General features: G+C 46.1%; 1 protein-coding gene across 3 annotated transcripts in view; it reads right to left on the reverse strand.

The window, feature by feature from the left end:
- Positions 1-23,361, reverse strand: part of EHF (ETS homologous factor) — a 38,733-nt gene extending 15,372 nt beyond the window's left edge. Inside the window, exons 1-2 of one of the 3 annotated variants that reach the window (XM_055301091.1) lie at positions 23,211-23,361; positions 1,781-1,880 (exon numbers count right to left, since the gene is read on the reverse strand). In XM_055301091.1, the coding sequence (XP_055157066.1) occupies positions 1,781-1,877 (97 nt within the window). In that variant the 5' untranslated portion in view covers positions 1,878-1,880; positions 23,211-23,361. Of the gene's footprint in view, positions 1-1,780; positions 1,881-13,526; positions 13,647-23,210 lie in introns of those variants that run through there. The other 2 variants (XM_055301090.1, XM_055301089.1) reach the window with 2 other exon arrangements.
- Between the last annotated feature and the right edge of the window lie 235 nt (positions 23,362-23,596).

Here is a 23,596-nt window from a genome sequence, read left to right on the forward strand (position 1 = left end):
CCCTAAACCCTCTGCTTGGGCCCTGGAGGGAAAGCCAGTTGTGGTGGGAAACAGGGGCGAGGATTGGAACAATCTAGTCCCAAAATTTAATCACATAGAAATATTCCCAAATATACAAACACACACCTTAGATATTTCCATGTCCCTCTCATTTTTTGGTGTCTCACAAAAATAGCTGTTTAAGGATAGGATGTATTTTTGTGGCTCCCTGGGGCTTTGGTCTTTTTTTCCAAAATAATTACACTGCTATGACAGTATAGCTCTGAGTCTGCAAATAAATAATAACTCTCAATAACCCAACAACAAGCCTTTCTATTTTCTCTCCCAGCTTCACATGATCCAGAATAAAGGACAGCTCCTGATAATCGTATCCTGTTAGAGCTTGGGTGAACAAGAGGATTTCGTCTAAAGTTGACTGGAGGATTCTTTCCACCTGCCAAGGGGATTCCTCAGATTGCCGAAGTTTTAGGAGAAGATGTGAAAATCCTGTGAGTTCAGCTCTTGTCTGTTAATCAACTGACCTCCCTCACCCCATCAATCATGGCCAGGAGCTGGGCCTTCTTTGGGGCCTCTGTAAGTTAAGATGTGAAAGGGGTGCCAAGATTCTCCTTGCTGCTAAAACCCACTGCCCCAAGCTTTCTCCAGCGCACGCAGAAGGAACGCAGCCTTGATCTAGGGATACCAAAGGCATTCCAGTCTCCAGGAACTTCCTACCCTATTTGGAATGTTCCTTTGAGGTCCTCACAAGGAAGCTGAGGCTTGCAACGGAAAATGTCACTGCCCAGAAGGGATGGCCGTTTTGCGGACAGGTGAGCAAGTAAGGGAAGGTCACCTGACCACACTTCCCAACCCTGTTTGACTGGGGTTCTGAATCGAAAGGGGGTGGAGCTGCACTTGCTCATTGGAAAATACAACCCTTCCATTACCCTCCGGCCCCTGCTTTGCAGACTCTGCTTACCGACGGGCCATTTTCATTTCATTTCAGGGCCATTTGCAAGCAGATTAGCTGCAAGTATGGGGCGGGAGAAGGCCCAGGGCTTCTTTGACCCACTGCCGTCTGATGCACAGCCGTCTGCCTGGACCTGACACCTTCACGGGGAGGTATGGGGCCTGATTTGTCAACATCTGGATTCTGTGTGCTTCTACAGTACACCCTGGGCTCCATCTCCAACCCCCCTCTCCAGCCCCCCCCTCCAGCCCCAGCGGTAGGCCCTCCCTCTCTAATGGAGTGGCTCCAAATCAAAGCACCAAAGGGAGTCTTGGGGGCTCCTGACAAATCTCTCCCTTTTACAAAGAGAGGTCACTGGAAGATGAAACAGAAAGCATAAGCTGCTCTATCCCCATCTTCCTTAAGAAGGAAGTCAAGGAGCTAAGTTCCATGTGTCTGCACAGCACACATGCACACATGTGCACACACGCGCATGTGCACGCGCACTCACACAGACACACACCTTTCTCTGCCATCCTATCCTGATATACCAGCCAAATACTGTTAAGAGCATCAGCAGGTGGCCTTGCCTTTGGGCAGAACTTCCACCACCCTCTCTGCCAGGCTGCCTTGAGTATTGGGAGGAAAAAATGGAATATCTCGAACAGGCTTCTGTCCCCAGCCCCAAAGAACCCGTCGGGACCTCCAGCATGAGGCGTTGCCCATTTCCCCTCGTCCCCACACCCCTGCTGAATAAAACCTGTATTTTTCAAACATGAAGTTGGAAAACCTAATTAAAGCAGGTGGGGGAACTCCAGGGGGAGTGACACTGACCCCTCTTGGTCCCCTTACCATTGCACGTGGAGTAGCTGTCTGTCCAGGCTGGCTGCTGGTGGAGGAGGTTGTTGCTGGGGTTGAGATTCATTACACCGCTTCCTTCCAGAATCATGATCTGTAAGGGGATCAAAGAGTTCGTTCAGTCAGTGTCTTCTGGACAAACGTCACTGGAGACCACAGATCATAGAGTTAGTTCGGGAAGAAGAAGAAGAAGAAAAAGAAAAAGAAGAAAAAAAAATAATAATTTGTCCTTCCATCCATCGCCTCCAAAGCATGTTACCACAGCCCTTTCAGTAAAAGCAAAACTCACTGGCAATTAAAAATTTCCAGTTTCAACTTTCATATGCATGAGGCAAGTTTTTACAGCCACCCATTCATAAATGAATAATCTCTGATCAGGAATGAAGCAGGAGAAAAATGCAATACCTGCTCACAGGGCGAGTCTGGCCAGCAGCCACGATTTTTTTTCTTTTTCTTTCTTTCTTTTTTTTTCTTTTCTTCTTTTCTTTTCTTTTCTTTTCTTTTCTTTTCTTTTCTTTTCTTTTTTTTTTTTACGAAAGTGAGAATGCCAAAGAGATTTTGCATAAAGTGGAATTGTAATCGATAAAGATCCAGGCGGGAGGCAGCTGGCCGGGCCCCTGGGCAGGAGCTCGGATCTGAAGTCCGGCGTTGGCACGACGGGCATCGGAGGCCCTGCTCTCAGCCACTGCCAGGCTCCGTGACCACAGCTCGGCCGGCAGGCCTGTGTCCCCAGCGCCCCTCCAGTATTTAGCTCCCTGATAACATCAGGAACCAGTCGGGTTCCCTGATGAGACACTGCCCCTCTCTTTCCTTCCTGGTGAAAATTCTGATGAGCTTTCTCTGTCCGATCAGAGCCCTGGAGACTCCCACGGGAGTGGTAGCCCACCCGGGAAGGACTCTCTCATCTCCTTGTCTCAGGAAAGGGCACAGGGGAAGAAGAGACTTTCTCACCAGGGACTGTTTGGATGTTTGTAAATGCATAAAAATGTTGCACTTTAGAAATATTGACCTCAGTCCTCCAGCGTTTATGTGTGCCCTACACCCTCCTCCTTTCCCACTCGAGCCCTACAAGTCTGTTCAATCATTCAAAAGAAGAGTGACCTGTTTCCAGAAGGTGACTGAGTGTTACCCAGGGCCTGAAAAGATAACTTGCTCTTTCTACTTTTTAAGTACTTCTTTTTTATATATAAGATTGCATTTATTGGGGATCCCTGGGTGGCACAGTGGTTTGGCGCCTGCCTTCGGCCCGGGGCGCGATCCTGGAGACCCGGGATCAAATCCCACGTCGGGCTCCCGGTGCATGGAGCCTGCTTCTCCCTCTACCTGTGTCTCTGCCTCTCTCTCTCTCTCTCTCTCTCTCTCTGTGACTATCATAAATAAATGAAAATTTTAAAAAAAGATTGCATTTATTTATTCATGAGACACAGAGAGAGAGGCAGGGACACAGGCAGAGGGAGAAGCAGGCTCCCTGTAGGGAGCCCGATGTGGGACTCGATCCCAGGACCCCGGGATCACGGCCTGAGCTAAAGGCAGACCCTCAACCGCTGAGCCACCCAGGTGCCCTAACTTGCTCTTTCTAAAATGTTGGGGTGGGGAGAGGAGGGAGCCTTATAGCAGCAGCTCATGGCAATTTTTCTGCCTGTTTGGGGGAAATCTTGCATCCTTGGGTGACACCCAAGGCTTGAAACTGCTCAGAGTAGTTCCAGCCCCCCAAGGCCCTTCCTCTAACGCAGCTCGTACCTCTCTGGTTCTAGGTGGGGCTTCAGAGGGAAGAAGAGGTATAGAAATTCATTCCTGTATTGATTTATTCAACAAAGATGTACCAGCCCTACCATGCGCTGGGTACACGTTCCAAGGACCCGGGACAGAGCAGTGACTAGGAATCAAGTGAGGCCAAACAGGAACATTTGTGATGATTATTAACATTGTCATGGTTGTTTGGCAAATAATTAGGCCTGAATCCAGCCCAAGTAAAAGATGGAGAAGGAATCATAGGACCACAGCAGGCCACGAGCCGGGAAGAGCGCGGAGCTGGGTTCTGTGTAATGGCACCATGTATGTGAGCCTCAAAGCCAGGCTTGATTCCAAGCTCTACCCCTTACCAGCTAATTAATTAACTCAGACAAGTCATTAACCTGTGTCCTCATATGCAGAATGCGAATCACCACACCTACTGTGTGCGTTGGTTGGAGATGAAATGAGTCTCTACACCTGGAGCACTCGGTGCAAAGTAAGGCACAGCTATATGGCAGGTGTTATGATGAGGAGAGTCACTCCCCCACCATCTGGTCACCCCAACCAGAAACAACCTTGGGCCTCAGTTTCCCCATACAAAAATTTAAAGCAGTTGCTACGCCGATTCTTAAATTCCCGACCAGAAACCTCTTTGCTTCTCACTCTCAGAGAAGGAAAACCAACCCAAGCCAAACCTTCCTCTTCTTTTTCCCACCGAGCTTTCTAAAACAGTCGCCTTCAGCTGAGAAATCCAATGGGGGACTCCAGGGCAAAAAAAAAAAAAAAAAACAAACCTTGCAGGTCCCCAGAGGGGTGGCTGGGGGAGGGAAGGGGCATGGCCCAGTCTCCTGTTTGCTCAAGGCTGGGCTTGTTCCTCGCCAGCATTAGCTCAACCACAAGCAGTAGAAAGGTTACTGTTTAACCCTGAAAGAGCTGAAGCTCAGGGCCCAGCCCAGCTGCACTGAGGAGGGAGGAGGGTGGAGGGATGGGGGCCCTTCAGCCTGGGGTTGGGGGGTGGGGAAGGCTTCCCTGAAATGCTGTCAGAATGATTTGCCTGCAGGGCTGTTTCCAAGTGGCCATTCAGTGGGAGCAAGACCTACCCTGGGCCAACCACCCGCTACTCCCCAGCCAGTTGGCGGTTTCTGTTCCCCACTTCCCACAAATCTAGAAGGCAGGTTGATATGAGGGCTAGGCGCCCTGGCTTTGGATTTGGGGAGAGGCGGGCTCAGATCCGAGGCCCCCCGCTTGTCGTGCATGACGTTGAGCAAATTCTAAGCCCAAAACTTTCTGATCCTCACTTTCCCCAGCTATAAAATGAGAACAACCCCAAACTCAAAGGGCTGAGGGAAGCAAATGAGGTCGTGCATGTGGAAAGCTTGGCTTGTAACAACAAGGAATTCAATAAATGTCGCAGGACCACACAGGCCAGTTCTCTGTGACCCAACGCCCACAAGCCCCCTCCCTGGGGGCAAGTGTCTTTTCTCTCCGGGATCTCCTGAAGGCATCCAGAACGCTCTCAACCCCCCAGAGAAAGACTTTAGGACCAGGAGGAGGCCACAGAGGGCCCCATCACTACCTGCCCCCTCCCCAAGAGGCTGGCCAGTGCTCCCCAGCCTTGCTGGCACCCCCTTTGCTAGGGAAAGCAGCCAGCACAGCAAGGGGCCCTTTTTTACAGGGCACCGTAAATGGTTACTACTCATAAAAGAGTTTATGTGTCTTAACCCTTACTGAGTCAGAGTTCACTTGAGCTCACCCAGGCTTGTGAGAAAGAAGGTCAGCGTCTCCACCATCTCCACCGCCGGTGCCCCAGAGGCCGGCCCAGGAGGCCCGGGGGGCTAGTGTAGCTGCAAGCCCTACTCCCTCCAAGGCCCAGTTCCTCAGGTGGAAAATGAGGACATTTGCCCCCCCCCCCCCACAGCCTCCCAAGAGTCTTGAGGACATCAAATGAGATAATAGATAATAAATGTGCCTTGAGAATTGTAAAAAAGCATTATTAGAAGCAACTCACCCACACTCCCATATACACTAATGTAGACTTTCTACGGCACAGAGTGATTACTTTATGGGGTATAAAAAGCAATCCTTTTAATTACAAAGTTGGGGGATTTTTTTAATGCTCCCCTCAAGCTTCCCAGTTTACCCACAGCGTAGTTTTTATTGTTTGTTTAAGGAAAGGTATCGCGTAGATACAGGCAGAGACTTTGGAACCTTTGAGGTCTGGGTTAGGATCCAGACTCCCCGTCTATAAGCCATGTGACCTTGAGCATGATAACCTTTCCAAACTCAGTTTTCTTTTCTTTTCTTTTTTTTTTTTTTTAGATTTTATTTATTTATTCATGAGAGACACAGAGAGAGAGGCAGAGACACAGGCAGAGGGAGAAGCAGGCTCCATGCAAGGAGCCTGACGCAGGACTCGGTCCCAGGACCCCTGAGCCAAAGGCAGACGCTCCACCACTGAGCCACCCAGGCGTCCCTCAAGCTCAGTTTCTTCTCTGGCCTTAGAGGGGCATGAGGGGAGTGACAATGCCCTGCTTTGAAGGATGAATGATCTAATGGCCTTGAAGATGTCTAGTCCAGAGGGGCACACATGCCCTCAAATTAGAAATCAGTTTCTTCCTCTTTCTTTAAACGCCGCTTCTAAAGGTGTTTCTCCAACATGGTTAATTAAGTTCTTCCAACTAAGAGCCTAAATAGGAATGATTCCACTTTTCAAGTCAAAAGCAAGCAGGGAAAAGAACCCCCCCGGTTCTCCTCAGCCACCCGTGTTGGGGGTGAGAAGCAGACTTTCTCAGCATCTGCGTGACTGCCATCCTGGGCTGGGAGGGCTCTGTGGTCAGGTGCATTCAGGATGTTAGCTGCATCCCTGGGCTCTGGCCACCATGTGCCAGACACAGCCCCCTCCAGCCCCCTCCCCACCCCCCACATGTCCCCTGGGGCCAAATCACCCCCAGTTGAGAACACTGGTTAAAAGGGAGCCCGTGGAGGCCGCAGCCCAGGCTTTGATCATGCTGGCGTGGTGACCTTGGGCTGTCCACTAGCTTTTCTGAGCTGTTGTGTCCTCTCCTGGGAAACAGGCATGGCCTTAGTACCTACCACAGAGGTTTGCTAGAGGATTTAAAAAAGATAAGGGGCTTTAAAGCCCCCAGTGCAGTGCTTGCTACAGAGAAAGAGTAATTGCCTCAGAAGTGGAGGCAAAGAAAATGCATGGGGAATCCAGGCACCTTTGTCTAGTCCTAGGTGCTGTGTGTCCCGGGAACACAACATCAGTTGTGACTTAGGCTGTTACAAACTGCACACACACACACACACACACACGCACACACACACACACAACCTGTGCATTTTATTTCAAATCCAAAGTAAAATGCAATGTGCATTATCCAGAAGTTTTTTTCACCTGCATTCTCTTATCCCTCCCTCAACAGCCAGAGAGAATGGTATTTGACTGCACCCCCAGGGACTGAGCGGACTTCCTCATTCACCCAGGACATCACCCTGGATAGGTGATGCATAGCAGTTTCTTTCTTTCACTCTCTCTCTTTCTTTCTTTCCTGTTTTTGAAAGATTTTTTTTTCAATAATCTCTACACCCAACACGGGGCTCAAACTCACAACCCCAAGACCAAGAATCGCATGCTCTTCCAACTGAGCCAGCCGGGCATCCCCTAGCCACTCGGTGGTTTCTAAGACTGACACTTCTGGAGATAGGAGTTGTTCTTTATTTGAAGAGGAGGAGCCATGCGCGCTGCCCAGTAGACCGTACAGATGTATGCCTCATGCTAGGCTCCCAGTCAGGACCTATTTGACCTGAGGCACCAATTCCCCTACAAATGATGAGCCACTAGGGTTTGGCCAATCCGCAATGCAGTTTTACAGAGACAGCACCTGCAAGGTGCTGGGGTGGCCACAGTCTGGATTCTGGGGGGTGAGACAGACCACTTTCTGCTCCCCATTTTGTTAATGAGAAGCTGATGGTAAAATACAAGCCACCACAGTGCCCCAGTTCCTAAGGATTTAGACCATTTCTGTGCCACTCACACAGAGACAAGCCACTCTCCTTGTGGCCAGTCCTCCTCCAGACTTCCATCAAAGGCTAAGTTCCCATCTAACTTGACTGCCATGCATAAGGTAGGGCAGGGGGCGGGGAAGGGGGGTAGCCAATGGGTTAACAGGGTGACGATGGAACACTTGGCCTAAAGTTTAAGAGTCTCACATTTTGGCGGCTGCTCAGAGATACACATGGGAGACGGTGGGGCCTAGCCACAGAAACTGAATCTCTCGTATATATGCAAGGTGTGAGGAGCACCAGACCTAGCTTCTCATTGCTCCACGTCTCGAGAGTGGCTCTTAAGAGGAAGAGCTCATGCCTCAGATGCTAAGGGTTGAAATCTTGATTCTGAACCTTGGCAGGCTGTGTTGACCTCAGGGAAGCACTATTTTCTCTAAAGCCTCAGTTTCTCCATCTGATAAAAGAGTGGGGGGGGGGGGGATAGAGCTAATAAATAGTGGGGGGAAATGTGTGAGTAAAGTGAAGATGTTTGTAAAGTTCTCATGTATTAGCTCAGACACGGTGAGTGCCCCCCACATGTCAGCTCTAAAGTCTGTCCCCGAGTCTCTCTTTCAACTGTGTTCGTTGGCTTCAAGGACACTCTTGGGGTCAGGGTAGACCCTTCAGAGGCAGGACAGTATAATGCTTGGGAGCTCCAGGCTCTGGAATCAGGCAAACATGGTTCACATCCTGGGTTTGCCAATTTACAGATGGGGCAAGGTTGGACAAGTTATTCAGTTTCTCTGGGCCCTAATTTTCTCATTTATAAACTGGGGATGATATGAAAAGGGTTGTTGAAAGACAAAATGAGATGATGCCTGTAAAATCCTTGGAAAAGAGTTCCACACATAGTGAGTACTTGGTGAATATTAGCTGCTTTTTTATCATTATTACTATTATTATTATTATTTATTGTGCTATTACTAGGATTTTATTGAATCTCCGAGGACAAAATTGACAGCTGAGTTCATTTCAAGCAAGGCCTGGAACTTCTATACAACACTTTGCAATTCTGGCTTTGGCTGGCACAGTCACGTCCAGGCGGGATCTCCCGCCTCCCCACCTCCCATTCCGGGGCTGCTGTGTGGAGATGCTATGAGGCTGAGCTGTGAACCGCACCTCTTGGCCCCTGCTCACAGAAGCTGTCCTGTGCTCCTCAGGACACAGTGTCCACTCAGGGACTAAAAGCCATCCCTCCTGCAGACACACCATGCTTGGGGCTGCCAGGAGCAGTGGCTCTGCATTCCCGCCTCAGCCTTGCACTTTTCACACGGTTTGCAGGTGCAAAGGGAAGCCACGTCTGAAATGGGAGCTCCTGGAAGAGGGTGGCCAGAGAGAGTCTCTATCCTACAAAGTCCCTTTGCATAAGGAACGCTCAATTACTGCAACACTGGGATTCGAGCTTGCAGGGACAGAAAAGCAATGGGAAGGAGGCACCACTGTGACTCTGGCAGGGAGCTGACACCATGAACCATGCACCCCCAGAACCCAGAAGGTTTGCCCAGGCTCAAGGCCCTCGACAAGGCCAAGGATTGCTCAACTGCCCTCTCTTCTTAATCTTAGAAAAATCTGCCAGCATTGACAAACGCAACCCAGCTTGGCTCTGAGGGGAGGTATGTCTTCGGCTCTGTGGTGGTGCTACTGAGATCTAGGACTGAACACCATAAAAACAAACAAACGAGCAGATAAATAATAACTATACTATGGTATCTAGGGCTTATTGAACACTTAAAGTGTGTGAGCTCTGGGCCGATATCTTCAATGCGTTATCTCAGGCAATACGCACAATAGCTCTGTAAGGCATGATGTCATTTATCAGATGGCCTGTCTAAAGCTCAGAGAGGTCAGGTAACTTGTTCAACATCACACAGCTCAACAAGAATTGAATTCTTAGCTAGAAGAGACCTAGCAACACATCCTGGGAACTGAGCCACTTTCTACGGAGAGGAGGGTGCTTTGCCAGAGAACAAAGTTGCCTTCAACCCATCCTCACCACCATCCCCTTTCCATACACAGTCACATCTGGGGCCTTGCACCTTTCTCAGGCTTCTCCAAGATTATAAAACTCTCTGGTTCATTCCGTCACGCAGGGACCCCGATTGAGCCCCTCTTCCCTCTTTGTCAGATCAACCCAAAGCCATGCCTCTTGGCAGTATATCAGAGGGATCCTTTAGAACGAAAGAATAGGAAGCTGCCTTCATTTTGCCACTGCATAATATGCTCAGGGAGTAATGTGTTAGTGGCTTAAAAGCTGAGCCATGATACTTCTTCAGCCATTAAAATAGATCTATGCATATATACATATATGCACACAAATACACGTGTACAGACATGTATGCCATACATACATACATATGTGATATAAATACTTTACCTAAGACTCAATAAAGGTATTTTTCTTTTATATTTTGGACATAAACTGGCCCATAATTATTTTCTTCCTCTACGTTAGAGCTCAGGACAGAAAGTTGGTTTTCGCTGTGAGGGTAAGAACACACCAGGAGCAAGAGAGCAAGGCTTGACCTGCATTTCCTGTCCCCAGCCCCAGAGGACTGAGAGTCAAAGTCACGGTCTGCCTTCATCCTAACAGCTTTATTCGGTCAACCACATCATCCCTGAACTGCCACAGAATTGGCTGCCTTGTGGGTATTTTTACCTCTCAAGCCAGAGGAGCAATTAGGCATTTTAAATAATTATTTCTGTGATGACAGTGATATCCAGACCATTCTCAGTCCTTAATCAAAGTTACCAGCAGGTGAATTCACAGCATTTGCCCTAGGGATATTGCAATAGCTTCCTGACTTCCTATTTCAATCTGACTGTCATTTCAAAAAAAAAAAAAAAAAAAAGTACTCCCAAAGAGGAGAAAAGAAAATCCATGTAGATGTGAAATTTAACTGAATGTAAGGCGGGCAATAATTCGTGTTTTCCAAATGAATCAAAATGTGAATCAAGCTTGGGGAATGTATTTGATCCTCTCGGGATTACATCACAGGTAATTTCATACCCTCATAATGTGTTTTGAAATAGACATTTCATGTTCCCAGGGGCAACATCTGAAGTATTATTCCTGGGCTTTCAAGCGTTTTCATGAGTGATGATGCAGTGTTGGGAAGCCAAGTGTTGTTCCATTATAGATACACTTTACTGACTGTAAGCCATTTGGAAATATACATATTATGCTGATCTTTATCATTCTTGGTGCCAGACCCAGACAAGATGCAGATACTGGCAGAGGACAGGCACCAAAGTTGATCAAAAGACTAGATTGCCTTACATGACCTCCAGGGCCCTTATCAGTCCCTTTCAGATGTGACAAACTAAGAATAGGGCAAGCTTTGACTCTTAAAAGGTCATAGAGCTATTTGAAACTCACCTACCAAAAATGCACATTCATCCATACATTGCTTTGCATATATTTTGTGGGTGCCAGACCCTCTGAAGACCATCTCTAAAGACCATCGACACCTACAGATCTATGGACACCATGGATCTTTAAGAAATCTCTCTGACACTCACGTTGGATTGAAATTTAAAGAAAACTTTGTAGTAGAGTCAGGGTTAGGAGACATAAGTTTATTCAGACCTATGACAGAAAGCCTCAGAGATTTTATTCTTGTCCTCTTCCTTAGCATGGGTGTTGCCCTATTCCCCTATCCTCCCCTACGGTGACACCAGGAAGAGCCCCATTGTCCCTCTCCATTGACAGCTGAAGTAGGAACCTGGCTGCATCCCACAGGGCCATTCTGGACCTCTGTTTGACAATACAGTGACAAATTCACCATTTTCCCCACATCAGTATCTGTCTTCCTGCTAATCCCCTTTCTCTTTTCTAAAACCAAATAATCCTAAAATAGAGAGGAAGTGAATAGTGGAAGAAAAAGAGGCCTCACTTCCTATTACAACCATAGGGCTCTGTAGGTCTTTGGAAAGGCACCGGTGTGGAGGCTGGCACATAAGGGACTACTCCTAGGGTGCTTATTTTCCAACCAAGCTGAAGAGGCCATACAGGTGCTTCTCAAAGTTCGATCTATAGACTACCTGTATCATCATCATCACCTGGAGGGGTTAAACTTCAAGTTTTCTGGGGTCCCACCCCAAACCTGTGAACCAGAATCTTCATTTTAAAGAACCTCCCTTAACCAACCCTTTAGCACTCTCATGGTTGAGAGCTTTACCTACTTGCCTTCCCTCGGTTTTCAAACTAAGATAACTGACTCCAAGAGATATTAACCTTGAAGGAAACATCTATCAATGGAAATCCTTGTAAAGTCAGAGACAACACATTCAATCCAGAGAACTCAAGCTCCAAACCGTCTGTGGAGACTGTCACCAAATTATTTACCAACTTGAAATAAAGCAGTTCCTACTGCTCAGTACCACCAAATTGTGAAATTCAACAATGCTCAACTGCTCACAAGTATGAGTCTCTGAATGCTGAACAAACAAATCTGGCCTCAGAACACAGCATTTGCCAAGGATTTTTACGACAATCCCTTCCATCCAGAGAATCTCGTGGCTGGCTGAGTCACCCCTTACCCAATCCCACCCCCATGTTAAGCCTTCAAAAGATGACTTAACCACCCCAGATTTTAAGCCACATACTCAAGAAAATTGATGTCTTAGCCTTCAGTGGAGAGAAATGGTCATCAAGAAGTGCTTGTCTTGCTAATATAAATATTTATTCATCCTCTCCAGTTAACATATATTTATTGAATGTGTACTAGAGCTGGGCACTCTGTTAGGTGCTGGGGACACAATGATGAATGCAACACAGATGCTGCCCTGCCCTGATGGACTATTCAGCAAAGACACAGCTTCCAAAACAACGGTAGCTCTTTCCAGAGTCATCTGAGCTCATTCCCCACCTCCTGTTGGGGATTTAGTGAAGCCAGTGCAGAGGGAGCCAGGCAGCCTGTTGGCCTTTGGAAACAACCAATCTTGGAAAGAACTGTGACTATGTTTGAAAGCAGGACCGATCCCCTTCTGTCCGGCAACCCCATGGTCTTGTCTTCACAGAAAACCCTTACTAAGACATCGAGTTGGCAGACAGGATAATGCCCCTGAGTTTCACAAAGCAACCTCAGCCAAAACCAATCTCCACTCAGGACAGAATAAAGTAGTAAGTTGTCTGGATGGTTGATTGTCTCTCCCTGAGACAATGGCGTGTTTATGTGTGGGAGGGTGAGGAGCAGGTTGTTAACATAAAACCCACCGTAAACAGAGCTGTTAATTCAGTTGCTGGCAGGGTCTTCTGTTATCTTCTGAATACCTCCCAGAGGGTATAAGCCCTACCTTTTCATTTGAGTTGGCAGCAGAGTTATTTTTTTGCACCTGTTGCTCTGCTCCAATAACAACGCAGTTAAGCATTGATTTGTTGGAAAATAAACAGAAAAAAGCAAAGAAAGGCATCTGCCCAAACAGCCTAAGCTGGTTTGACTGAGCATTCATGCCAATTTGTTTTTCCTATAAAAACCAAAGAAAAACCTGTGCTTTCAGTTTGGATGCTGCCTCCCCACTCCCTCTGAAGAAAAGGAGGTATCAAATAGACCGGCCAGAGCTGGCAGGGCCAAGAAGCCAGAAGACACTGTACTTTTCCATTGGCTGGCTGTGTGAGGGCACTGAGGGGTGTCCGAGATCTGCAGAATGACATGGCCAGCCTCCAGTCAGCCCAGGTTAAGATCATGAATCAGATTAACAGGAGCAGAGAAGGGGCTGCCAGGATACGGTCGAAACCCAAACCACACTCTTCCCAATGGTTGACTTCTGAAAGTCAACATGGCTCAGGGAGTAGGTGTGGTCTACAGGTAACCTAAAGCAGAGACTCAAGCGTGCCGAGTCTCAGTCCAGCCTCTCCCACAGGCTTCCTACGTCCAGCCCTGGGCAACAAGCAGAATTGGAAAACCTCTGGTTCCTGGACCAGTTTTTCCACAGGAGAAGTGAAGCTAGCCATACCTACCTTAAAGGTGGGCTGTGTGGACTCACTCATGTCCCGCCAAGTGACTTGAGGTGTCACGTCCCAGGTAGAAAGGACCTGAGATGTTCAGGGTGTGATTTCTGCATTAATTCAAGCATCATTGCACTCCCTTTCTCATTAGTTTGTCGATATCACATGATGAGCTCAAGCCAGAAAGGATCACAAAGAACTAAACAAGTCACTCAAACGCAGTTCACAACAACACTAATTACGCAATGGCATCATCACCCAGTCTTCAACACGCACAATTAGGGAAAGCCTCTCAATATCTCTTTTCAAGCCCTGAGAAGAAAGCACGGGACATGGGCAATGTGTGATGTTCCCCTATTACCACCTTCCCTTGGCTTTCTCTCAGCCATTGGGTCTCAATTATCACCAAACCATTGGCTTGATGGGGGAGTCACAGCAGTCAGGGGAGGCCTCAGAAATGCTGCTTCTCAAGGAGCATTAAGAACAGGGTGTTCCAACAGGGGAGGGACATGGCTGGCTGAGCATTCCCCAGCATTCTTGTCATGAGCAGGGCAGGGAGTGGAGTGCCTCAGAACCAAACCGGGCAGCCAGAAAAATAAAAGATTTAACAACACCCTCAGTTGACTGAAAAATAAATAAGGCCAACTGTGCAGGAATGTGGGAAGGGTGGAGAGAGGTAAGAGGTGGGGATTGGAGCCAGCGAGGGATGGGATGGACTGCAACAATGAATTTGACCATTTTCGAGATTCAAGTTTCTTTCCAGGAAAAACCAAGACGCTCCAGCAAAGAAAGATCAATAGCCACTAAATGGAATCTCACAGACTAATTACAAAACAACAATCAAAACTATGACAGTGATGATAGTCTCTATTTATCGTACATTCCCATTGTGCTAGGCATTGAGCTAGGCTTTACATAAATGATCTCATTTAATCCTTGCCATAACCCCTGGATTGGTACTAATATTATCCCTATTTTACAGGTGGGGAGGCACAAGAGGTTAAGCAACTTACCCAGGGGCACAGGACTAGTAAATGGACTGAATATGTTACAATAGATATGCTGGGGAGTTGGCAGGGGTGGAGTGGGGGCGGGGGGGCAAGGAATGACAGGATATGCAAAATAATTCTCTGTAACTGAAAATGGATCCTTGTATTTCTTTTTTTTTTTTTTAAGATTGTATTTATTTATTCATGAGAGACACAGAGAGAGAGGCAGAGACACAGGCGGAGGGAGAAGCAAGATCCCTGCAGGGGCCCAGTGTGGGACTGGATCACCGGACCCGGGATCCCACCCTGAGCCAAAGGCAAACGCTCAACCTCTGAGCCACCCAGGCGTCCCGGATCCTTGTATTTCTGAAGCAGAAGAGGATATCTTTTAAAACACCACACTTTTGTTTTGGAAATTGGGAACCTTTCAGAAGGATGGCTCCCATCTTTTTTTTCCTAAGTGTGAATAGGAGGCACACCAGTCTTCCCTGTGCCCAACTATAAAACTCCCCTTTGGTGGCCATCAGTCCCGATGCTACAGAAGCAGCAGTTCATGGCCACTCCAACCCATCTGTCAAAACTTTAGTCTGGCTTCTTATTGAAAACCCTGGATTGACTCAGGGGTTGGGCTTGGCTGCTTGAAGCCACCTCAGACTTATTAGCAATGATAAAAGAGCAGTAACAATAACAAGGAAAAAAAAAAACATTGAGAAGTTAAGGGGAAATTATGGCTCCTTTGGCAGAGCACCTGATGTCTGAGCCATCACACATGGATCCTGATGATAGACCTGCTGTGTTGTAGACATCACACCGACGAGAGAGAGACTGTGGGTGTGTCATTGGGAGCCTGAATTCCATCACTTTGATAAATAAATCTAGGAAAGTTCCTCCTTCTTTTACCACATCCATGACCCTGGAACAATTTGTAAAAACATAGCTGCAAAATGCAGACAGAACCTCTAATATTTATTCCATGATCATCTTTGGACATGAGAGGCAACTTCTATTTGAATTTCCTCACAGTTTAGAGGATCTCCTCTTTAGAAGAAGCAGGGTCTTCTTTTTGCACATATAATCACTAAATGACATTAGGCAAGAAAGCAAAGTTCATTCATATCACCTCCCTGCAAGAATGATGGACTCTCGGCACACCTGGTCTCATTTTCCCTTCCAGAACACGCTTTGCTCTGCTTCTCCTAGCTCCCTGTCTGTGTAGTAAGTCCCCCTGGAAAATAAAAAATGAAAAAACCCAACAGCAAGATAAGCAGTTCCCTACCAGAAAGATTTTCCAAGGAATCAGGTACCTTCCAACCAGTTATTCAGCTATTCCTCCAGTTGATTTGGAGGAAAGAAACCTTTGGCATTAAAAAAAAAAAATCATAAAACTCACCAACTCAGAAACTACAGCATCCCTCTTTGACAGGCCTAAGCTTTCCACCAAAGGTCAGCTAGATGAGTAAGGGGGATCTCCAAGCAGATTCCCAGCTTCCAGTATCAGGAGTTGTCACATCTCACAACTTCATCACGTCTAGAGACCGACCAAGCTACAGAATTTGCAGGGCTCAGTGCAAAAGGAAAACGTGAGGCCTCGTTTTCAAAAGCTATTGAGAATTTCAAGACCATAACGGCAGAGCATTAAATCATGCCCAAGGCCCTTCCAAGTGTGGAGCACTGTGTACCCAGGACCCTGGCCCTGTCCAGGGGTCAGTCCCATCCTTTGCCTTCACCTGCAGCAATGCTCTATCACCGTGGGGAGTGGGGGGAAATCTTTGTCTTTGCCCCATGAATAACCTCCTGAAGTCGTTGATAGTATTAAACAAAATATGACATTGAACCTGTCTATAAAAACACCTGGCTTATAGCAGGCATCCAACAAATGCTAGCTGTTATTACTAGTATCATTATTAATTATTATCAATCATTATCCTCATTATGCCAAAGTCCCTCCGCAACTCCAGAGCCTCCACAGGCAAAAGTAATGAGTGTGGGAAGAACATATATGCTTCTGTTTTGACGGAGACCGTCTATTAGCCGATGTCATTCAGAAATCATTTCATTGGCCCCAAGCAAAGAAAGGCTAGGAACCTTTCATTTATATACATGGACCCATTTTGCAGTCTGGTGAGACCTGTGGATCCCTTCTCATAATAATGCTTTCAAATGACAAATTAAAATAACAAGATTAGAAAGGAAATTTATATTGAAATACAATTCTCAGTATACTTTTTAAAATTAATGTGTGACATCATAATAATATATGTGCTTCTTGACTAACACACTAAATAAGAACATCTAGCGCAGGTCGAATGACCTCCATGAGGTCAAAGTAGTGATGAACATCGATATTTTGAGACATCGGTAACTGGTGTAACATGATATGAAAATGTCTATTAATCTCTCTTGGTGACAGTCACAGCTAATGCTACTGGAGAGTCTTGCCTACATTTACATTGAGAGAAAATGTTAAATTTTAGCCAGATTATTAAGAATAAAAGCATCATTCTTTTACACACCCAATTTCACAAACTCCCTGAATTTTTTCCATGGACATCAGGAGCCTCTTGGATCCCAGGTTAGTCTTGCTGTTTTATTAACAGCAAGGACTGCCTGGTCAACTCAAATAGCTTCTAGAAAGCACTTCCACGTGACTACGAGTGTCATTTGAACAATTTACCAAGAGGCCAACCCCATGGTGTCTTGGCAATTTTTTTGAAGCCCCTAGAATGCCAAGGGTAGTAGTCAGTATACATCTGGAGACACTATCAAGAGTTTTAGGGGTGGGCAATGGTATATGATGTGGGGGTTAGTCAAGTGACTTGCCTGGAGGGGAATCAGTTTCTTCTGGAGGCCCCTTACATGCCAGGCATCAAGACACATGGATAGGAACATGCTGTGTGCCCACACCAGGTCTTCCTTGGAACTCCTATAAGTTGTGGTTTGAAGCCAGCTCAAGACAAGCTCAATTTCAAGGTCCTTCATTAACCTAGTTCATCCCATGTTCCTGCTGCCCACCTTCTCCATTGAAAACCTTATTGCATATTTTCCCCTAGGTCACAGTGCAGAACCAATGTTGATCGCTTTGAAAAACAAAATTCCAGAATTATTCATCCAATCTGATCCAGTCGAGACTCTCTGAGAACACCCATGTTGAGGACTTACCCTCAATTTCCATTCGATAAATTACTAATTGTTTACTCACAAGCATTTGTCCAGGTGTTTTCAGATTTTTTTGGTTTAATTTAATCCTGACAACAGCCATGTGAAGATGCTATTAACCTCATTTTCCAGATGAGGAAACTTACAGTTAGAGCTTATATAGCTCACTCAAACTCACTCAGCTACTCAGTGACAGAGTCAAATCTGAACCCAGGTACTCTGACACTAAACCTGATATTCTCTGTACCACATTCCAGCTGCTTCCAGGCAACAAAAAACTCACAGCCTCCTGCTCATTCAGACACACCAGCGGCCAAAGTCTACTGTTCATCAACGTTGTTTAACCCACAGCCTTCTAGTTGGTGGGAGTTAAAATGGGTCAAAGGTGAGCTAAGTGCTGTCTGAGTTGCTAAGTGAATATTTTACAGAACTTGGGACCAAATCTAAAGCCCACTGCAAAGACAGAACAAGTCTGATGAGTAGTCCCCACGAAGGCAGCACCGGATATAATCTTCACCTTCCAGACCTCACTAACCTCATCCACTAGAATGTATCATTCGCCCTACTGAGGGAGTATTTTCAAAGGTTCCCAAGAGGGATCCCAAAATAATCTCTACAAGACATCCATGGTCTCCAAGCTCCATTGTCATGTACAAAAAGTAGAAAGTTCTCTTTTTATTCCAAAAAAGACCCAAAAGACTTTTAGAAGAAGTTTGTATCAAGCTGATAAAGGGCTGGCAGAGTGACGGAAATTTCTCTTATCCATAGTTGGGCCAATGAGGGCCCAGCCTCCAAGATTGCTTATTGTGTGTCTATGACATAGAGTGAGGTGGAAGTGAGAAAAGACGCAATTTTAAGGTTATCACAATCACAACAACTTCAAAAGAAGTGTACATTTAGATGAGGTCATTCAAAAGTAAAAATAAGTAGCTATGTTAAAATAATGGGGTTAATGAGGTGGTCTATTAATGTAATAATCAAAATATTATAGTAGGCATGTAGGTTCCTTTTTATTTTTGGCTTTGTTTTCCTTAGAAAACATGTTTTTTTCTTTTAGTATATGTGCTGCCAATGCAAGCACAGAAAACGTTTTATATGCACACCTATGCTGGCCATATTTTAAAATAGGCAGACACTCTTAATAATGATGAAGATGCTTCTAAGAAAGGCAGGGAAGGTGGCTGTAGGGGCCAGGGTGTGCAGGAAGATTGGAAGAGAAGAGATAACATGAATCCAATGAACCAGAACAAGGGGCCCAGCCCATAAAACAAACCAAAGACAGAGTGTGGTTAGGAGTGAGCGAAATCAATTTTCAAAGGAGTATTTTCCAGGATGTCTCTTTTAAAACAAGGCCAATTAAACCCCCTGGAGCCTCTTTAAATGGGCCACTCTGTTTGACTCTGTTGCAAGCTCTGGTTGCTCTAGATTCAGGCCGAAGCCCTCTGACAACACCATGTCTCCAGGTTGGCTGCCCAGTGGCTGGGCCAGCCTTGCTCTCCTGATTACGTCTTGGTTCTTCCTCGAGAAGAAGTGAGTCCATATCCATCCAACTACCCAATAATCCACCGACAATCAGTGAAGCAAGGTGATTAGTACCCCACAAATGGAGTAGATTCCACGGGTGCCTAAATCTTTTTAGCAGGCTGCTTTGGGTGTTTTACAAAAGATGTCATTAGAGTGCCGGCTTGGGTACACCCGACTGCTCCCTGTGGCCACAAAACAGTTGGTTTCATCCACTTCTACACTCCCACCAACTCTGGACACATGAGACAAATTGATAAAGATAAGATGTTGTCATGGAACAGACGCTGATACCCTTAATAAAGACTCCAGGAAGCCGGTCTTAGTATCTCCACCAGACATATGCCTTGAGCCAAGTTCCAAAGACCTTAAGAAAGCCATGGAAGGGCTCCTACGGATCTTCTTTCCTGGCTCATCCTTAGGAGGGTAGCCCCTACCCCTACTCAGCTGTTGTAGACTCCAGCTAAACCTGCTGACCTCTAGGCTTACCTGCTTTCTCCCAGCCATCAGAATCTGAAGGCAGAAACAGATCTTAAAGATAATCGGGTTCAAACCCCTTTGTCTATATGAAGAAACTAAAGCCCAGAGAGGTGGAATGTGCTGCTGTGTGCACACAGCTTTGCCAGGGCTAGAAAACCAGGTCTCCTGACTGCCAGTCCTGTGTACTGCCTTGTGCACACTGTGCTCTAATCATTCAAAAATGTAAGTCTGAAATTCTTCAGGAAAGATTCTTGAAGAAATATCCTATTATTCCCCTCTGAAGCCCAATGGATTTTTTATCAAATAACTCTGAGGGATCCATGGAAATTTCCACTCCAACGCATCTCAGCTTCCTGATATCAATGCCATTTGGCTTGAACGTACGTCCCATCCTAATAGTAGCTACTGTGGGAGCCATTCTCCCCACTACACTATTTGTCCCTGGACAGCCCAATAGTTTGGTCCTTCAGAACTCCATCGAGGGCACCTGGGTGGCTCAGTCACCTAAGTGTCTGCCTTTGGCTCAGATCATGATCCCAGAGTCCTAGGATTGAGTCCCACATCAGGCTCCCTGTTCTGCGGGGAGCCTGTGTCTCCCTCTCCCTCCACCTGCTGCTCTCCCTGCTTGTATTCTGTCAAATAAATAAGATCTTACAAATCAATCAATCAACAATAAAATAAAATCAAACCTCATTGAATTGAAACAAACAGAGTAGTCACCTATTTCTAACAAGAGCCCATAACCTACACCATAAAACAAATCATATTATTTAAAAATCATATTACTAGAAAGTAGACAAGAAAGCACTAAATAAAATTTGTCATAGTCCCCATATCTTCAATTATTCAGCAACAGATTTAAGAGAACACTGGCAAGACATGACTGCCGTCGTCCCTCTGTCTTCAGATGACAGTCCCCTACCACAGCCTCGGTTTACTCAAGCTGAAAGCCTCTGCACTCCATCAGTTACCCAGTAACAAAGCCAGGGTGAGGATGCGTAGTCTCGAAACACAGAGCTCGCAGTGGACTCCATCCCTCTGATCAGAGCCCCATCCACAACGGAAACGACTGTCATTTCAGTTTTGCCAGAAAGAGATCTCAAACAAGAGAAATCGGCTGAAACAGCTGCAAAAAGGTGTCACCAAATATCAAGTTCCAGGCTCATATTTGGTTTCTTAAAACCATAGCACCACTCCTCCATCTCCTTAGCAGTTTCTGCCGTGGCATTCTTGGTACCCACCCCACCCCACCCCATCTCCCAGAGGTTTCTCAAAATCACATCTGATGGAAAGGGCATAGAGATGCCTCCATCGGACGAAAGGGAAACAGACTGAATGGCTTTTTAATGATTTCTATAAACCTCTCTGCCTGTGCCTGCTGCTCTCCCATTGAGCAGGGCTCTCCCACTGGACTTTCAGACAAGGGAGGTGGTCTAAAGCATACAGCTTGGTGCTAAAATCCCCTAACTTGGGAGGTAGCGGGAGGAAGAGGAGGACATAAAACATTACAAGATTCTAGAAAGTTAAATTCGATGTCCTAGAAGTGAACTTTGGCCCAAAGCACTCACATGCTGACTTGGGACCTGATACGGTTCCTTCCAGTTTCCAATTAGCTAATTGACTAACCTCTCAGTTTCCTTTTTGTCTCAGCCTCTCAAGGGGTCAAAAAGACATTGGAAGAGGTGATTTAATGGGAGCATAAACACAGGAACATAAGTGTGAATTTAGGGCTTCTCAGAGGTCCTGAAAGACCCAAGACATTTCCATTTGGGGGAGAGAACTCACAATATATCAAAAAATGGAAAAAGAAATTTAAAAAAATGTTTGAATTTAACAAATAGATGCTTTTTAACACAAAGATAATTGAATTTGAGCTCTTCCGTACATATGCGGCCTGAATCAAATCATTGCCCTGCCCACAGTCACCCTAGAAGGGGCCTGACTAGTGCTGCCACCCTGAACAGCAACACGAGAGAGCCTACAGCAGTTCCTTCCTCCAAGTTTTTTTCTTTTAAAATGCCTCTGTAAAATACTTCAGAAATGTGGAGACAGATTGTCTCTATTACATTTGCTGTTTTTTTCAAAAGTGATCACAGACTCCTTGATGACCCTCATTTCAGGTTCCCGTGGATTTTCAAATCTATCCCCATCAGCCATTAGCAGTTGGTGTAGAAACGATAGATTCCACACAACCGTGGGTTATAAGAAGGTGGGATGGATGACTTCTTTCATAACCTCAGAATTATAGATCTCAAAAAGAGGACAAGGGAAGCCTTGAACAAACTCCAAAGACAACTGTTAAAACTATTCTTGAGATCTTTTCAGAGACACTTTCTGGTGGCACCTCTTACCTACGAAGTGCTCCCTAACGACTTCATCTTTCCCATTGCAAATCAACGTGTCCCCTGACCTCAGTGGCATTAGCACATGGCCACTCGTGATCCCTGACCATCCTTTTACACAGCGAAAGGCTCTGTCTGAACACATTCTCACCCCCATACCTGCAAAACCAATTCCTGACTTAGTCCTTCCATTGGGAAGTTCTCAGTCCAAACCCTCACTTTCTCCCCTTTACTGAGGTCAGTGCAGATAACTAGCAGAGACACCTGTGACGGTAGGTGCCGAGTCATCCACTTCATCTTAAACAGACACATGCTTCCACAACCCTGGGTGTAGACTAAATCTGCTCAAAGACAGATGGTGGAAAATGTGACTTTCCTGACCTGATGTTATTATTTACCAACAAGATTAATTCCACACTGTTCCCAGTTCTACCCACACAGAGGTCAACACTTCTCTACGGTGTCCAAATGAAATTAAAAGAGCCCCCGTTTTGGAAGGCATTAGACGGGGCTGATTCACATCTGCCTGTCTGGTCTTAGTATCTCATGATGGCACAGACGAAAGGTGAATCTGTCCCCGTTGCAATAGAGCAAAATTCTTTGTCATTTTTTTTTTCCTGGACAGACCCCTTTTTAGGTGTGCAGCTCTCCCTACTTGGGCTGCCTGGCCACTTTTTCCAGTGTGGGTGCATATGCCATTGCCTGTTTCCAGCCATTTCCCAACGAGAGATTATACCAAAGTCAAATCTGCCTTTCCCTCCAACCAGTGAGTCAGAAAAATTACCAATAGCAGACATCGCTAGAAAGCGAGAACATGTGCTCTGAGCCCCAACAGCTAACCCACTTTTCATTGAGTTTTATCAGGGGCAACTATCCCTAGCTGCCTTTTCCTTTCAGAATTCAACCCAGGGAAATGCCTTTGTCACACAGATAGAGGGAAACCAGGGGGCTTTTAAATTCACAGTGGTTGGAAGTCTAGACTGAACACAGCGATTTCACAGATCATATCCGAAGAAGCCCAGCTGCCTTCCAAAATAAAATTCTAATAGGACCCAGTGAGGTAAGCACAGGTGGGGCGAGCTGCACTTCCTGCCAGCTGCCTCCGGGAGTCTGTTTTATTTTCATCTCTCTGATTCAAGGCAGGCTTCTCTTTCCACTCAGGTGTTTGAATTCCAGATTCAAAAGAAGGTTTAAAAATAAGGACTTACCTCATTTACCTAAAGATTCTGGGTGGGAAATCCAATAGCTCTGGCTAATGGAGGGGAGGCAGCAGGCAGCGCGCACACCAGCTCCCACGGGGATAGGGAAGCAGGGGTGTTATCACGTCTGAGCCCTCATCAGAGTGAAGATAAATGCATATGACAATAATTTTAAATCATTTTGTAGGATGTTAAGCAATAAGCCACCAACCGGGAATTCCCTAAGTCACTTCCCCCTCTTCTGATTGGCTGCCGGGCTCTTTAAAAAAATAAAATAAAGGATTACAAACATTGGCTCATTTGCATTTGGCCAACTCACACGTTAGTGTTCAAACAAAACAGGTCTAACCAGGTTATGCCTGTGTCTCAAGAACAGAGAGACGACCTGTTAATGG

This window comes from Nyctereutes procyonoides, unplaced genomic scaffold (genome assembly GCF_905146905.1).
Source record: "Nyctereutes procyonoides isolate TBG_1078 unplaced genomic scaffold, NYPRO_anot_genome, whole genome shotgun sequence".
NCBI lineage: Eukaryota > Metazoa > Chordata > Mammalia > Carnivora > Canidae > Nyctereutes > Nyctereutes procyonoides.